Source organism: Denticeps clupeoides, chromosome 2 (assembly GCF_900700375.1).
Source record: "Denticeps clupeoides chromosome 2, fDenClu1.1, whole genome shotgun sequence".
NCBI classification, from domain to species: domain Eukaryota; kingdom Metazoa; phylum Chordata; class Actinopteri; order Clupeiformes; family Denticipitidae; genus Denticeps; species Denticeps clupeoides.
The window spans coordinates 28,091,867-28,110,222 of record NC_041708.1 but is presented as its reverse complement, the minus strand read 5'-3'; the positions used below and the strand labels follow the sequence as shown (position 1 = coordinate 28,110,222).

The window sequence follows — 18,356 nt, the reverse complement described above, 5'->3', positions numbered from 1 at the left end:
CTTACCCAGGATATTTTTAACTGTGATAAATTTGTGTGGAGTTGGTGTCCCTTCTCTCCCTCTAGCCCTGTCTCACTTTAGGGCATCATGTGATGCCATTTGCCCTTTGATCCCTTGAGTTGCCCTATATGTGGGTGAGGAGGAGCTTCCATGTTCTTCTTGCAGCAGACCTGAGCAAAGATACAGATCAGAAGGAGAGTCTGTCAAGCCCTCGTGTCACCTCCTCAGGACTGCCCACGGCCTGATGATCCAACGCCCAACAACACCGGCCAGAAGATCCTGAGAGCTTCCAAACCTCCCTAACCCAGAGCCCTTTAGACATTATTTGGAAGAAAGTCCTCAACACCAGTGGTCATGGCAGAAAAACTTGAATTTTCAGAAGGGGAGTCCGGGGCTCTTAACATTCTGTCCCTGCTGGAGCGGGTAGCGGGCATCATTGACAACGTCCAAGTGTGCCAGCAGCGGATGGAGGAGCGACAGCTGGAGCTGGAGAACACTGTGAAGACCATCCAAACAGATGTGCTAAAGCTGACCAAGGACCACACCGCCACCAACAGTACCGTGGAGAAGCTGCTGGAGAAGACCCGCAAGGTCAGCTGCCATATTAAGGACGTGCGGGTACGTGTGGAGAAGCAGAACAGCCGCGTCAAAAAAGTGGAGGAGACCCAAGGAGAGCTGCTCACTAAGAACAAGTTCAGGGTTGTCATCTACCAGGTAGGTCCAGCATGTTCAACAGATCTGTATAGTGGTTTACACTTACTTACTCAAGGTCAATAATTAAACATTCAATAACTGTGATATATTTTTCTTCGTTCTTCGTTCTTGGATGTGAAAATAAGATTTTGCCAGCCCACTACAGATCTGATCAGTTCAGCACATTACTTCAGAGCTGTACACAAGATAAATGGCTGCCAACCAAAAGGTTGCATGAAAGTTAATATGTGGAACCTTGCCAGCGACTAGCAAGCAGGGAGAGACTTCCAGCTCTTCTTCAACCCCCTTTTGGACTGGAGGTGTCTTAGATCCAGTAGCAGGGACAAGGAACCTCACATAGTAAACAGCAACTCATTACCAACAAACTTGGAGCTAGGGAGCTTTATTTTATTGGTTTTATTTCTTTCATTACCTTTGATTCTGCATTATTAAAAGTCAGTTACTTTATGTCCAGTCCTCTTGAATTACACCTGAATTAAGTCTGATCATATCAGTAATTACTGGGTTAAATCATGACTCAGTGTTATAAAGATTAAGATCCATGATCATGATCCATGACGGACAGCTGAGTTTGGTTGACCTGCGCTTGAGTCATGAAGTCCACATAACATGGGCAGAATAGGCAGCTAACAGCTGACAGATTTGTTCAGAGTTATTCTGAGAGCATATGTTGTGAAGATGCATACTTCCTAATATAGTGCTATCGTGATGGACAGGGGGTCTAAAGAGCAAAATCCCCCCGAGAAAGCCTCACTCCAGTAACTAATGTAAGACCATTAGTGCTTATTGATCGAGATGTAGATGTGAAGAAGGCACCTAGACTGATGGGAAATCATGAAATATGTAAAGCACAGTAAATGTTGGATATAGATTTTAGCAAAATAATAATAATATCGACAACAATGACAAAATAATAGTGAACCATGTTGTAGGTAGGAATAAGTATTAGTGCAGTGTTGTCATGCTGTCTGTAATGAGTGGTTTACTGCAGGCTAACATTTGTGAATGTCAGTACAAGCAGTCTTGGTCCATCTGCAAAATGAACCAAACATGTAAAACTAGAATTTAAAATATCAAATAAAACAGGATTTTGGGTTAGCATACAATTTTCTTATACTAATTAAATTTGTACAGTACATCAGAATGTCACAGTTACACAATATTGATGAAACACTTCTCAGTGCATATGATCTCTGAAATCATTTTCAATTATTAATATATATTGTTTATATATTCTTCGAGAAAATGTGTTGAACTATAATATGCTAATTTGCTTGTAATTCCAGTGCCTGCATTGTGCTATAAATTTGGTAACACACCAAATAGAAATTAAAATGTACTGTTGATTGGTGATGTATTGGTGACTTATTGGTGTAAAATATGTCGCCTCTCTGTCTTTCTTTGGCTGTAGTTAGTTTAAGAAAAGTGAACTGAAATTTGTTGCTCATGCTACGAGTTTGAAAGGCCGATGTTAACTATACAAACTACACAAATGTTAGCATTATCTAACATAAAGCAAATATGTACTGCTCACAATTTTCTACTAATAACTTTAGATTAATGATATATTTAATAGGACTATGACTGCAGCAGAACAATGAGGAAATGTACCAATTCGGCTACATAGCTCATTTTGAAATATGGCAAAATGTTAGCTTTCCAAATATTTTCTTTTTTCTGATCACTCCTTATCTGTTCATTTTAAACAATAGTGACAACATTGTTTCATGGTCAGAGGGTTCATTGGTTCAATTGCTCTTCAGTAGTCCTTTTTTCAAAAATGTTATTATGTCAAAAGCAATTCAATGCAAAATTCTAATCTTCATCTTTATTAATGGACACCCTGACAATCAAGGACACATCCAATGGTTTTCTATCATATCAATCCTTCAAATGGTTTTCAGAAAGGTGGTTTTACCTTCTGTTTTCACCCATCGATTCAAGTTGAAGTTTCACAATGGCAATTTTCAGCTCAACCATTTTTTAGTTTTGCGTGTTTTCCGACCTTTTTTACAAAGGGAGCCAAAATTGTATCAGTTTTTAGTTTTCCACATCTAATATAAATCCTTTCCCCTTCCCTCAGGGAGATAACGAGGTCCCATCGGTGCCAGCCCCAAAGCCTGCATCGAACGTACCCAAGGCTGGTGATGCCCCTGAGGAGACTTGTGAGCCCCAAGTGGACTCTGATGAGGAGTACATGGTGGTAGAGGAGGCTGACTCTTCCACAGCTGCTCGGCTTAAGAAGACTGGCCTGAAGCGTATTGAAAGCCTCAAGGCCACCTTCTCCCGCGAGAACATGACAAAGACCCGGGAAAGCCTCGGCACAAAGGTCAACAAACTCGGCGAGCGCATTGTGACGGCCGAGCGGCGTGAGAAGATCCGTCAGTCGGGCGAACGGCTTAAGCAGTCGGGCGAGCGCCTCAAGGAGACCATCACAAAGAATGTCCCTGCCAAGCTCAACCTAAAGAAAGAAAGGACTGTGGCAGAGGGTCAGGAGGGGGCTGAGGGGGCCACGGAGGGCACTGCGCCCGTTCCCCCACCCAAGGGGCGTAAAACCGCCACTGATGTTACATACACAGAGGTGGCCAAAGAGGAAGGAGCAGAGGGCAAGGGAGAGGAAACAGAGGTGCCAATATATGACATGAAGCAGCTGTCCTAAAGGCAGAGGCCAGGATGCATGTATGGATTCTTTGGAAGTTATGTTCCCGTATGAAGAGATGATTGGTAGCAGTTTGAAAAGAAATGGTGAGAAGAGGGCCAGTCATAAAATCCAGTAAAATGTTTTCTAATAACAGCAACATTGATATTGTATTTACATATCTCATGTGCTGTGGGTTTAGTTCCAGGATTATAGAGGAAGTACTGAATTTACATAATTAGAGAAGGCTGGTTTTCTTGTTTACACTATAAGGACTCTGGAATATAGAGGAATTATGAATGTTAATTAATCAAATGAACTGTGTTGGTTGGATCTTTGAGAATTGGTTGGATTTCTGAAGAAAAGTACATGGTATAAGTTGAATTAGTTGATAAATGCTAATGATATGGGTCTTTCATGTGTGGATTCATGATTTTGTGAACAATAATGTAATACAAATGCATACCGTAACTGTACAAACATTCATGATGGTTAAAGGATTCACATTTTAGCAATGTTTTTGGATTTTTACATAAATAAATAAAAAATTTAACTCAGTCAGCTGGTTTCTGAGGAGTACCTTAAACCGGAATGCTCATTTCAGTACAATCAATTAACTGAAAACTTTTAGCAATTATACCTGTAATCTTCAGCCATGCTAAGAGTCATGAGGTAAAAATAGTAATACTCTAAATAATAATCACAATTAGTTTTTCAAAAACAAAAAGAGTACTTCATGCATGACTTTGTTGTGTTTTTTTCTGACTGATTTTGGAATGTACATATTATTTTATTGATATGAATAGTAAACCAAATGTAATATTCTAAGAAATGCACACTGTATTGCATTATTTATTATGTTTAATCATGTATTTATGTTTAAGTAGTATTGAGATATCTTTCTGTGTCACAGATTTTATGGTTGGTTACTTTAAAGATTAACTTGTTTTTGCTATTTTCATATAGGCAGTACAAGGTGATGCATTTATATCTGCAAGACATTTAAAGAGATATGTTTAAATAGTTGCTCCTAATTAGGGTAATAGCTAGAGGTCAGTAATTAGGTATTTAAATAGCATTAGAACAGCATTAGAAATTTGACATTGTGATATTTTTATTGTTTTTATTTTCTCATATTATATGCTTGTAACAATAATAAACTGTGAACAAATACTGTGAACTTTGACATTAACTTATGAAAGTAGACATACACACTGAACATACACACTAATTTGCAGTCAGAGAGCAGTGCCAAACATCTCAGGATCCAGTGTTCTGTAGGCTGACTTCTTCTCAACAGGAGTGAAACTATGTAAGGTCTATGCGTCTGTGCTTCTTGTACACGGGACACGGGGTAAAGATTAAGCAAAGACGAGATCTTGTGACCTGCAAGAGAAGCGCTGCAATGAAGTGAAGAGGACCTGGAGGAGCAATCGTTTATGTTACTGCACACTTTAAAGCATCTGTAACTTAGTCAAGGCATAGGGAAGTAGAAACCTGAAAGCCAATTGTAGAGAACATTTTACCTTTGGCTCTTCCAAAGGTAAACTCTGTGAGTTTAATGTTCCTCTTGTCCCTCCCAGCTGCATCCAGAAACATAGATCTAGACACCACCTGTGTCTGACGGTGGAGGGTTAGCGGTCGTGTCACTTCAATTTGAAGGGCCCAGTCTTTGGAAAGGTTAATTCATGGGGTTTCCTAAAACATAAACATAATCCCTGGAACAAAACCAGAACACCATGAAAATTTGACATGTTAGAACAGAACCTCTTTCCATGTTTAAAAAAAAGAATGGAGCTAAACCATTTAAATGAGTGAAACCCAGTTCAACTCATGAGGCAACTTTTTTCATGGCTGAGTTTATACAGTGTATAAGATAAGAACCATAACCATAGCAATAATCAAAATAAGTAGAAAGGCAGAGCTACAGCAAACTGTAACTGCCAACCTGAGGACTAAAGAATCCAGTAAGCCAGAATTGGTGTCTTCCAGTGAACGTCCATGGTTTCGCTCCAGAAGCTCGGTGAAACAGAAGCCTAGGTTCCCAAGAAAACTGCTGCCACAGTTTTGGAACACGGACATCATACATGCTGTCCACAGCATCCCTCAGATCCTCTGACTAGGGCTGTTTCAATTTATTACTTTATTCGAAAAATTATTACGATCTGATTCTCAACGGTTTCCACGGTTTTCAATTAATTCACTAATATAGTGATTTATACATTCTAATTTACATAGAAGTTAGGTGCATAAAGATAAATTTGAGTCGTAGACCTTGTCAAGACTGACGTTTTGGCATATGGCTTGCGTCAGTCTGACTTACAAAAAAAATGTTAATGGGGTAAAAATATTTATTTCTTCATTATTTATTATTATAGTACGTTTTACGCCACTTAATGCAGGTCGTACACTAGCAAGATATATATATAAAACTTTATTTTGTGAGAGATGTATAAGTGATCTGGGTGGCAGTGGCCGAGCTATTCCGCTCAAACAGCACCACTTAATTAATTTTTCCACCACTACCAGCATTCCAAATACTGTAGAGGTGTGTGGTTTAGGAATTTCTAAAGCCTGAACCAATAAATAATGGACAGAATATTCTTACTAAAGTAAAGTCTTTAGTAAAGTCTTTAGTAAAGAAAAAAAAAAGACAAAAATAAGTATTTTTGTATCAATGTTTTTTGAAACATCATCATGCTCTGCAATTCCTATCTACAAGGCCCTCTATGTCACTCAAATTGCCATCAAGCAAGTGGGCTTCCTTTTAGCCATCTATAAATATTTATGAATTCTAATTATTTAGAATTATATTTATGAAGTCTAATTATTTGTTATCAATACATTTAAATCTGTAAATTGAGTAAATGATTAATCAGAACACTGTATTGTAGACTACTGAAGACAAATGTATATAACATTGTAACATTCGTGCCACCTCTGCCACGCCCCCAGCGGTCGACCTCTCCCATGTATTAGTGTGTGTTCTTCCGGGGCTCACTAGCACCCTGATTATTCCCACCTGTTCTTCATCACAGGTAAGTGGTGGTAATCACGGGTGCTTAGTGGGGTAATGACTTCTGATCAGTGATTGGTTAGTTTAGCGGTAATGGGTCTGTCCACTCCTCTTTATAACCAGCCGGTCCCTCTAGTCCTGCGTTCGGTCTACTTCACACAACCAGAGTGCCTTGCTGCACTGCATGCTGTCCTTAAATGACAGTGACTGTGAACCCCACGGTAGGACAGGAACTCAACTCTCCCCTCTAGTCTCACTATTGCTCTGCCATGCCGCAGCTCACGGAGACACCGGTTCGAGGCCTGTGAAGGACAAGGGCGATCTTCGGCTCTCATGCTGAGGGCCTCGCTGAGGATCCTGCAACAAGACCTCTTGAGGAGAGGCGTGGCACTACAAGAAAGGACATTGTCTGTTGTTTCATTTTTTCCTGAGTTGAAAATAAATACACCATTCTCATTTTTCAACCTGTGTCCTCCATTCATCACCTGAGCTGGAGGGGAAAGTGACAAAAAATGACAAATGACCATTGAAGGATTTACCACTAAATCTTGTGGAAAGATAAGATAAGGTAATATGATACTTTATTAGTCCCACAAGTAGGAAATTTACATTGTCAAGGCAGGAAGTGGACAGTATAAGATCAGCAAAAAACAACAGCACAGACAATATGTTTACTGTAAAATATCAAATTAGCAAATAAATAGTTTTAGAATACAAAAAATAAAACAGTGAATGTGAGTTGTAAAAATAAAGAATATGTTAGTATATACATAAAAGATATATTTGTTATAGAGTAGTGCAAAAGGTACAAGACAAGCATCAGATAGTATGAGTAGGGTCAAGTGTGGGGGGTGTCAACTGTAGGGCCTGTCAAAGCCCATTGAGACTGTACTGTACGTGATTTTGGGCTATATAAGAAATAAATTGTTGTCGTTCTATACAAAAGGGTTTTATGCAAGGTTTATATCTCATGGTAATTCAATGGGTCTCAGCAACGCAAGTCTCAAATATGATTTTGAGACTAAAGGGTTAAATATCCCTGTATTTTTTGTGAAACATGCATGCCACCCCAAAATTATCCACCATGGCCACACACACACACACACACACACACACACACACATATATATAAATAAAGCCTTTCCTAAAAATGTGACGAGGTGTGGCACATAGTCTGCAGGTAGTGTGTCCAGCATCTCTTTAGCAAGCCTCATCGCTGTGCTCTCCCTAGTCTCCCCTCCCCCACTGGCACTGGCTGGATGCTAATGAATGTGCTCAGCGTGTTGTTGGCCAGGTTGGATTGGTAGGTGATGTCAGCATTTTGATAAAGGCAAAATACATTTAGTAAATAAAATAAAACCTGTTGTAAGCCCATGTATTGTCTTTACTGTTAGGATGGTGAAACCCTTGTAGAAGCAGAACTTTCCCCCAAAACATGCTTTCTGTAAACCAGATCTATGCAAAAGGTTTTTAGGAGACGTTTGTCAAGGTCATCAGTCACTCGGCCTCCATGCTGAACCTCCTCAAGCATGTAGCACAATCAGTTCCAGTTAACACCTCATTCAAATCATTTCATGTTGTCCAAAATGCATGCTGGGGGTAAAATCAGCCTGGTTGAATTCATACAGAATGGACCAAACTTGCGCCTCTGCCTGAAAACGTAACTAAACACGAGTTCATAAATGTTTTAAGGCACTACAGGTAGTGTCATAATAACCTTGTCAGATAAAATTATGCTTGTGTTTTTTTTGTACCTGCAGCATGAATTGCACTGTGATGTGAAGGAAAGCCTCAGAATACATCAGTGGTCTCCACTGAAGCAGGTCTGTGATTTCAAGGCATTGCTGAGTCAAGCTGCAGCATGTCCGCTTCAGGCCAGCCTTCATACCTGCAAACATCACCACACAGTTCAGTTTCTGATCATACCTTGGTTTTGGATAGAAAGCAATCAGATCAGAGGGGTCTTTATCGCTTTCAGTACACAGTGCCTATACGTCCATTTGAAATAAATGTGTAGCAATGGTACATTCTGGCAATGCAGGATACACATACAGAGCACACACTACTGTACTACTGAGCAAAGTCCTAAAAATAGCAAGGCATGCAGCGTGATGAGTGATGGGGAATAGACAGGTGTGCTGATAGAAGCTGCAGCCACAGTACATGGAAATCCTTGCAGCTTGTGGGTCCAGAAAGGAGTTGCTTTGTGACCTTGTAGAAACCCTGTGATTTGGGGTGTCAAATTTCACCCCAGTTGAGCACCTAATGACTGTACGCTAGACATGTTCTTTATTAGGGCCATTAAAAAGCAATTATTAACATGGTGATGGCAAGATGATAATCCCTCTTCCAAGATATAATGAATTAAAAAGAGCTTATTATAACTTATTATATTAATTATATATGAGCCATTATATATTCAAGTGAGCCGAAACTTTCATGATTTAACAGTGTGTGAGTACGACACTGATCACGAAGATAGTTTGTCTTCAGGATTTAGGTTTGTAATCTCTGGGCTCTGTGAACAGACAGCTGTTCGGATTCATTCTGCCGGACCTTTTTATAGCCCCGGGCAAATCTGAAAAGGGACACGCTTGCCTGTGCCGCTGCAAATTCACAAACAATTAGAGGTGCTGTCCACCTGTGGACCATCGTCCCTGGTTGTTGTGGTAACTAAATTAAGTCTGCTGAATCACACAGACAAAACCACTTTCATTTATTCCTCAGGCACTGCTAATTAGACATTAATTAGAGAAAGAGCTGGGGTGTGCATTTATTGTATCTGGAGATGCACGATTTTGCTTATGAGGCACAGATTCAAAGACCTTCTAAGTAAATGCACAACATTTTACAACACTGATTAAAACAGATTCATATAAACATGATTAAATATAATGAATACGACATTAATCTCTATTCACAATGGTGGCTGACATTAAACAGTCAGCTTGACTGATGGCTAACAATAGGTATGATATTTTCTGAATATTTGTCAAGCTTTATAAGCTACTGAAAATTTAATTGGATTCAGTGACATCTGAGAGTGACTCAGACACACTCCCTAGTGATTGTGTATGCTGAGTGTATTGATTGCCCTGAGGTAGAAAATAATGAACCACTAAAAAATTGGGCTGAGGACACATAGTTTCTGGAAACACCCAGCATGGCCCCAATTCTACCTCAATATTTAATGATGGCTAACCTGAGTGATGGTGCGGTCAGGACACCAGTGCTGGATGAGGAGTCCAGCAGGCTGTTATACCCATCAGGCGGTGGGGCCTCCTCTGGGGCTGCATCATCAAACCAGACCTTCAAGGCACAGTCACTGTGGCCCACCTGAGCCAGCAGGCCAGTGAAGGGATGCAGAGATGACCACTGAACCAGGTTCAGCAATGTCATGTGCAGGAACCTGTGTCGAGGCTCGAGATCCACAGCGTTCAGGTCGGGAGAAGCACCACCTGAACAATGTACATGAAAAATATTGAAACATAATTGGTTTGACACAAAACAGATATTTAAGGATTATTATTGTGTGGTGTGTCAAAAAGCATATGGGACTGATTAGGGATTTTATTTTGCTTTTACTTAATGGAAGCTTTGCATTTTTAGATTTTCAACAGTTCCATTCATTATCAGATTAACAATAAAAATGAACACATTGACCTTAAACACCCACCAGAAAAGTCAATGAATGCAGGGGAGGATAAAAAAATGCGGAGATTGTAATGCTGCATCTAGAACTACACTGCGACTGGTTATGTTGACAGATCGAAGCATAAATCTTTACATAAATGTAGATGAGAATACAAGAGCACGTTTTTTTTTTTTTTTACAAAAGAGCACGCCTTTTTAAAACTGCGCGTGCAGTGTAACTAAAATAATGGCAATTCCGTCTACAAATGACGGATAAATCTGTGAAAGACAAAGGAGATGTTATAGGCCATGTATTTCCACATTGCATTTCCCAGGAGAAGTGTCACCGGTGTCTGCAGTGGGATCATGCAGCTAAAATAGACCCTGCTCGAGTCAGCAGACTCAGTTAGATGATCCGGTTTCTTGGGGCCGATTGGAAGAAGCTGTGAGATCACTGCTCAAGTAACAAAAGCACTGCAACTGCATGAATAAGTAAATGCATTTGTTGTACTGCAGTGCTAATGAATTCATATCATGAATAAATATCAGACTGTCAATTGATTGTGAAATGTAACTAATTCATTTCACATTTCCCAATGACTTAATTGCAATTCATTCTTAAGCGTAAAGCTTGCTATACTAAATGTTTTTTGGACATTTAACACAATAACAGAGACAAGTATAAAAAAGAAATGATCTGATTAAACACCCTGCAGAGTCTGACATTAAACAATATGGAAATAAAATTTGTGCAAATTATTTTGTCTTCTGAATAATTCAGCAAACCGATATTTTGTGTAGTGGTTGGTGTTTTAAGACATATAGCACAAGCACAAGGATAAAATCTGTAGGAACAGTTGTGTTTTCATTTCAGTAATGTTTTAATTACTTTTGGTTGCTAAACTCTAAAAAACAGCATGCTTGCTTCTCATATGCGTATAGATTAAACTCATGTGGAGGATATCAAAATTTCAAGTTAAAAAAATACATATACTTGTGCATGGAAGCATTTTATAGTATACACCTGTGCTAAAGTATTTTAATAGAATTCACACTATTTCAGTCATTGTGTGCCACATCATAGGGGTGCTTTAAAGCCATGTTAACAAGTACACTAGGTAAAACCTTTACTTCTCATTGAACTGCAGTAGCACAAATGTAGAAAATGAAGATCCTACAGTCAGCTCGAACCTCTTTTCATCAGTAAATGGCATTTTATGAAGGGCCGTTTCCCAGAATGACATTGCACTATATTGGATGTCACTTGCTGATATGATTGCAACCTCCCACAGCCTTGGCAGCGGGATGGGGCCAGGAATGAGCACAATTGTGTCAAGTGTCAATCTCAGTTCTGAAGGGCCTGTGGCTGTGCTCTTCCGAGGACACTTTAGTCGTTATTCTGAGCTTCACAATACATTTTACATTTTTGTTAGCATTCATATGAAATGTGAAAATGAAACTTGGTGATAAACATGATGACTTGGTGCTCCACCAAAAAAAGATTAACATTTCCAATCCAAAAATGGAAAAGTTAACAGGTGATGTTACGTTTAATGGTAAGACTTTGTTATTGATGGCAAAGAAATCCACCATAGCTTCAGTCCAGGAGCACAAGCCTGCAATATTGCCACAGATTCTCTTAGCTTATTCCAGGTTGTAATCTTCCATGTAGAGAAACCAAATACATAAAGTGTGTCATACAAGGACTACAATGAATAGTCCAAAGAAGAATTATTAAAGCGCAGGCAAATACATGAAAAACTTCATATATTTTCATATGATATACAACATATTTGAGGCACACATTATTTACGTATACTGTATTGAAAAACAAATACACATGTTCAGATATTCCAAAATATTCCTTGTGAATATTTCATTGTTGATATTGTCTGTCATATTTAAAAGCCTGATGGGCTTTTGGAACATGAGACTACTCAGAAAAGGAATATACATTTCACTCCTGACAGGTCTGTAATCCTCTGACGCAGTGTGAGTGTGTATATCTGTGTTATTCTGAGCGCGTGTGTGTGTGTGTGTGTGTGTGTGTGTGTGCGCAAATGCGTATTTTGACAACTGCAGTCCCTGTTCTGTCACTGCATACTGATGAACACTGAATACTAAAGGAGATTTACATCTCAGCCTGTTTGATATGCAGGGGGTTTCCAGCAGACCGGGCTGCCAAAAGGTTGGGCGGCTTTTGGAACACCCTTGGTGCCTTTTTATGACTGAGAGGTGCCCACAAGGATGAATACAGAAATAGTGACTTCAATGTCTCAAGATAAGGTCTCTCTCACTTGAGCATGTGCATGCTTAAAGGAGTTAGAACTTTGACAAAATTCCATAAAGGGCCTCCTTGACTGATAGATTTGTCACATAGATTGGCACAGCAATAAATACTGATACGCTGTTCTTCTTACAGCGTACTTAATGATTACTAGCAAGAGTGCCTATTCATAGTGGCTAGCTTGTTAAATTCGAGAAGCATGTGTAAGAAACCGTGGTCGTTTATGAGCCTCGGTCCACGATGGCCGCACACAGTGTCTCTCTGGGTCAATGGTAACAGGGTCAACCCTGCACTAGAACAGCAGCAACATGGCATCCACGATGATTGGTGCCGTGATTGGGTGCACGTGTTTCACCAGTTTCCTCACTGTAGCTAGGTCACCAGTATTCATAATCTGACACACAAAAAAACCCCACAAAGGACAGATGAAGGGAAATGTGGATTTTGTGATGTTGGGTCGATATTTGCCATTTTACTGACTGTGTACCAATATTTAACATTTTATTCTTGTTATTGTAATTAGTTTAGTAAACATTTGCATATAATTGCATTTGACTGCAAATGCACCCCCTAACCATATACCATCATTCATTCATTCATTCATTCCATCAGGTGGTATCGGGTGGTAGTAGCCTAGTGGGTAACACACCCGCACTTAATACTAAATTGCTCCAGAGGGGGACTGTCCCTGTAACAGTGTGTGGGGACGGTGCTTTGCTCTGTGGCACCTCAGTGACAGGTTGGCGGTTCAGGATTTGATTATTGGTCTGATGAATCCTCCTGATTCATTCAGAGATTTGAAATGCAGAGACTTCCTGAAGACAGATAAGATTTCAGGGTCACAAAGGTCTGCTGTGGAAATCACTGGAAATACTAATTGCAGGTCTCTGCCACAAGATAATGGAAGGTTCCCATGGTTCCCATCATGCTTTGCTTCACTTCATTGTATCTTCAGTGAAGATGCAAGAAATCAATGCACAGAGATCTGCAGGGGAAGACCTGTGGTAGATGTAGAATGCATCATCCTCCCAGAAAATGTATTGCATATGGAAAGGCTTGTAAAAACTGTAACAAAAAGATCCATTATGCACGGCAGTGTAAAAATCTGATTTAACAGAGCAAACTTCACACAATAAATGAGAGTGACTGAAGAATTCTTTGTGGATGTGGTACTAAATCAAGAGTCAGAAGAAAAGGACTGGATAATGACTTTGAATGATACACACATTGAAACAAAAATGTACACTGGAGCTCAGGCAAACTGAATATCATAGGCTGTGTTCAACTAAATTAAACCCAGACCAAAATTACTAGCAACAAAAGTGAAAGTAAGTGGCTACTCAGGTAGCAATACCTGTTAAAGGAATATGCATTGCAAAAGTGACACACAAAGGCAGAGTGAATGAACTAGCGTTCATAGTAGTACCTGGAAATGTGCAGGCTATATTGGGCTCATCTGCTTGTGAGAGACTGAACCTGTTAAGTCCTAGTGGTGGAAAATGTAGAAGATTTGTATTATGATAGATTGCTGCGAGAGTACAGTGACCTTTTCCAAGGTCTTGGATGTCTTCCTGGACAGCACACAATCAGAGTGGATGAGAACCTGCCACCAGTCATCAATCCGTGTCAGAAAGTGTCATTCGCTCTTCAAAAAAAAACACTGAAAGAAGGGTTGGAAAGGATGGAAAGACTGGAAGTGATCAAACGAATAAGTGAACCAACTGACTGGGTAAGATCACTAGTCATAGTCAATAAGAAAAATGGGAAGCTTAGAGTCTGCATGGATCCAAGACATTTGAATAGATCTATAAAGAAAAAGCATTTCGAAATTCCTTCTAGAGAAGAGATAATGTCTCAGTTCGCAAATACAAAGTACTTCAGCAGGCTAGCTGAGTCATCTGGATTTTGGCAGCTGAAGCTGGAAGATTAAATTATGTTGCTTGAACAAGTTGACTAGACATGAATGTCTTTGTTATGTAAGATTTTTATACTTTAATGAAAGGGAGATGTAATGACATGATCAACGATAGTAACAATAGCAACAATGAGTAACGATAGAGATGCAACTGCAGGTGACCCAGAAATAGTAGTGGGGTTTGCAATATAAGTTGTGGTTTAAAAATAAACTGAAGTAAAGATAATTCTCTTCAACACCTCTCTTCACGGTCAATTACAGATCGACACATAACAAAAGAGTCCGCATCAGGAAATAAGACCTGACATCGTCCACATTGGGCACAAGGATGGAGGCACAATTAGGCAAAACATCAGTGGGATATCTGTACTCAGGAACCTAAGGACCAAAGAAATGAAACATAGTAACTTAGTAACTACTTAAAAAACAATGGACAGAATACAATGTCTATGTATTAAAACATTATATTAATTGCACATTTCAAAGTGAAGTGATTGTCATTATGATACACTGCAGCACCCCACGGTGCACACAATGAAATGTGTCCTCTGCCTTCAACCCATCACCCCCGGTGAGAAGCGGGAAGCTATGACAGTCGCCCGGGGAGCAGTGTGTGGGGACAGTGCTTTAATCAGTGGCACCTCAGTGGCACCTTGGAGGCTCGGGTTTTGAACTGGCAACCTTCTGATTACGGGGCCACTTCCTTAACCACTAGGCCACCAATGCCCCCGATTTCATTGCAGCACAGTAATTTGAGGAAGTACATTTGTTGATCAGTGATTTAAATTGCCAGCATCACTGACCACACACTGAATGATGGTTTTATCTCCTTTAGTCATGGCAAGATCCAGCCGAGCAGAGTGGCTTTTGACAAAAGCTTCCATCTTGGCCCAGGCAACCACTGACCACATCTGAGCAAACACAAACAGCCGTCAAACATGACCCCGATCCACATTCTTCTCCTCAACTGCTAGCAGGGAACCCTACAAAATGTAAAACACAGGGTTAGGATCCTGTTTTTCTGTGTATTTTTGTTTGTGGTTTAACCAGCAATATGGCCCTGTTATTTACCTGCAAATTGGGATAGACCGCAGTGCTGACAAAGTTCATGAGGTCTCCTAGATTTTTTTTTATCTGTGTGTGCATGTGACTGTTACTGTGCATAATTATTAGGCAATTTAACAAAAAACAAATATATAACCATTTCAATTATTTATTTTTACCAGTGAAACCAATATAACATCTCCACGTTCACAAATATACATTTCTGACATTCAAAAACAAAACAAAAACAAATCAGCGACCAATATAGCCACCATCCATGGATTCTGTCAGTGTTTTGATCTGTTCACCATCAACATTGCGTGCAGCAGCAACCACAGCCTCCCAGACACTGTTCAGAGAGGTGTACTCTTTTCCCTCCTTGTAAATCTCACATTTGATGATGGACCACAGGTTCTCAATGGGGTTCGGATCAGGTGAACAAGGAGGCCATGTCATTAGTTTTTCTTCTTTTATACCCTTTCTTGCCAGCCACGCTGTGGAGTACTTGGACGTGTGTGATGGAGCATTGACCTGCATGAAAATCATGTTTTTCTTGAAGGATGCAGACTTCTTCCTGTAGGACTGGGAGTTGAGCTTGACTCCATCCTCAACCCGAAAAGGCCCCACAAGCTCATCTTTGATGATACCAGCCCAAACCAGTACTCCACCTCCACCTTGCTGGCGTCTGAGTCGGACTGGAGCTCTCTGCCCTTTACCAATCCAGCCACGGGCCCATCCATCTGGCCCATCAAGACTCACTCTCATTTCTTCAGTCCATAAAACCTTAGAAAAATCAGTCTTGAGATATTTCTTGGCCCAGTCTTGACGTTTCAGCTTGTGTGTCTTGTTCAGTGGTGGTCGTCTTTCAGCCTTTCTTACCTTGGCCATGACTCTGAGTATTGCACACCTTGTGCTTTTGGGCACTCCAGTGATGTTGCAGCTCTGAAATATGGCCAAACTGGTGGCAAGTGGCATCTTGGCAGCTGCACGCTTGACTTTTCTCAGTTCATTGGCAGTTATTTTGCGCCTTGGTTTTTCCACACACTTCTTGCGACCCTGTTGACTATTTTGAATGAAACGCTTGATTGTTCGATGATCACGCTTCAGAAGCTTTGCAATTTTAAGAGTGCTGCATCCCTCTGCAAGATATCTCACTATTTTTTACTTTTCTGAGCCTGTCAAGTCCTTCTTTTGACCCATTTTGCCAAAGGAAAGGAAGTTGCCTAATAATTATGCACACCTGATATAGGGTGTTGATGTCATTAAACCACACCCCTTCTCATTACAGAGATGCACATCACCTAATTTGCTTAATTGGTAGTAGGCTTTCGAGCCTATACAGCTTGGAGTAAGACAACATGCATGAAGAGGATGATGTGGACAAAATACTCATTTGCCTAATAATTCTGCACTCCCTGTATGTGGTGCACGTTGTAAATGTATTATGTGTTATGTTATGTCTGTTTTTTGCAAGGGTGCCAACTGCCCATCACTTATACTGACTACACATCCCACATTGCCACCATTAGCTTAGCATTCCTATATAAACACAACACGCTGTACTTTTGTCATATGAAAGAGTGAATATGTATGTGTATATATTTATAATGTGGGTGAACCGCGAATGAAAAAAAAAAAAATGCCCAATTATCAGGGCTTGTCCTCAGCATGTACACTATTGTATCCACACCTGCCGGACACCACAGTGGAAGGGGGAATACTAAAAAAATTTACCAAGCATAAGAAAACCATATGATTTCCATAAACAAAACAGAAATATTACAGGCTCCGATGATTAAATTTCTTGGGCATGATCAAGACGAGATAACATGGGTCTACAGGGCTTGGACAGCTGCAGACATAGCACAGGCCATGTCTGACTGTCCACACCCTGATCAATTCTGTATGCACATGTCATTAATGATAAACAGCTACAGACTAAATTCTGTAGACGTAGAGAGATTTGTGGTGCCAAACCTACGAGGATAGGTCACCAGTAACAAACAGGTTCCCATGACATGCTTATGCTTATTAACATCTATAAAACCTATCTCAAAAACTATTTCCAGAGGTGGCCTCTGGAACTGCAAGTCTGCTGTTAATAAAGCTGCCCTTACTACTCTTCACTTCTTGGACTTATTGGCATTAACCAAGACTTGGATGTCCCCTTAGAATACAGCTACACCTGCTACTCTCTCTTCTGCCTATTGTCACACACTCCTAGGAAAACTGGGAGAGGTGGTGGTACTGACCTCTTACTAACTCGGAATTGGTCCTTCACACCACTGCCCCTCAGGCATCTTGAAATTTCTTCTTTTAAGTTCCATGCAGTCTCAGTTTCTTCTCCGGTGAACATCCTTATCATTATCATATATCGCCCTCCGGGGTCACTTGGAACCTTTATTGATGAATTGAACACTCTGCTCAGCAATCTGACATCCCTTTAACTCTCCTAGGTGACTTCCGCCTTCCACTTGACAAACTTGAATTGTCTTGCCTTCTTCCCCATCTCCACTCTTTCTCTTTGGCCAACAGCAGCAGCTCTTCCATCCAGTTCTTCCAGTGAAGGTCCTGAATCTGGTCTTCAGTCGTCCCTCTCCACCTTTCTTCCACTCCACTTCATATCTCTGACAACCATCACTCATTCGACATAACCTTCACTCTTACTCACTTTCATCTGTCTCTTCCTGCACTCTTTCACATCTTTCAACCTCATTCTTCTCCTTACCTCTGGAAACAGCCACTAACACTCTTCTCTCCTCACTTTCCCTTTCTATGGATCATCTCTGTCCTCTCTCTTCCAAACCCAAAAGGACTTCTCCCTCTGCTCCCTGGCTATCTGAGACATTGTGCAGCAATCGGAGAGGAAACATAAGAAATCACAGCTTGACTTGGACCTTCTGCATTATCAGAAAATCCTATGCAACTTCTCTACTAACCTCACCTCTGCTAAATCTACTTTCAACCAATGAAAAGCATTTTAACATAATTTCCCTTCCGAGTGTCCAGGTGGGTGAGTGCTGTTTTGAGGAGATATGAGATGGTGTCGTCTGTGGATCAGTTGGGATGGTATGCAAACTGTAGTGGGTCGAGTGTATGGTAATGCAGA

The 18,356-nt window shown here is 40.4% G+C and overlaps 1 protein-coding gene and 1 long non-coding RNA gene across 3 annotated transcripts; one reads left to right on the top strand and one right to left on the bottom strand.

Moving 5' to 3' along the window:
- The first annotated feature begins 119 nt into the window (after positions 1 to 119).
- cavin4b (caveolae associated protein 4b) lies at positions 120 to 4,525 on the top strand. Its single transcript, XM_028970859.1, has 2 exons — positions 120 to 714; positions 2,798 to 4,525. The coding sequence occupies exons 1-2, from the start codon at positions 355 to 357 to the stop codon at positions 3,371 to 3,373; spliced, it is 936 nt and encodes a 311-aa protein (XP_028826692.1). The 5' UTR covers positions 120 to 354; the 3' UTR covers positions 3,374 to 4,525.
- Positions 4,479 to 15,399, bottom strand: LOC114784953 (uncharacterized). Of its 2 annotated transcripts, XR_003748971.1 has the most exons (5): positions 15,007 to 15,399; positions 9,571 to 9,826; positions 8,123 to 8,256; positions 4,879 to 5,070; positions 4,479 to 4,738 (listed from the first exon to the last, which is right to left on the bottom strand). It is a non-coding gene; the product is annotated as an uncharacterized LOC114784953 (long non-coding RNA). The 2 variants fall into 2 exon arrangements; XR_003748970.1 differs by lacking the exon at positions 15,007 to 15,399 and having other exon boundaries at positions 9,571 to 13,627.
- Between the last annotated feature and the right edge of the window lie 2,957 nt (positions 15,400 to 18,356).

Excerpts from the sequence above, each read along its gene's own strand:
- cavin4b (XM_028970859.1), top strand. The coding sequence starts at position 355 with ATGGCAGAAAAACTTGAATTTTCAGAAGGGGAGTCCGGGGCTCTTAAC. Across the intron at positions 715-2,797 it reads TCAGGGTTGTCATCTACCAG|GGAGATAACGAGGTCCCATC; the intron begins GTAGGTCCAGCA and ends CCCTTCCCTCAG.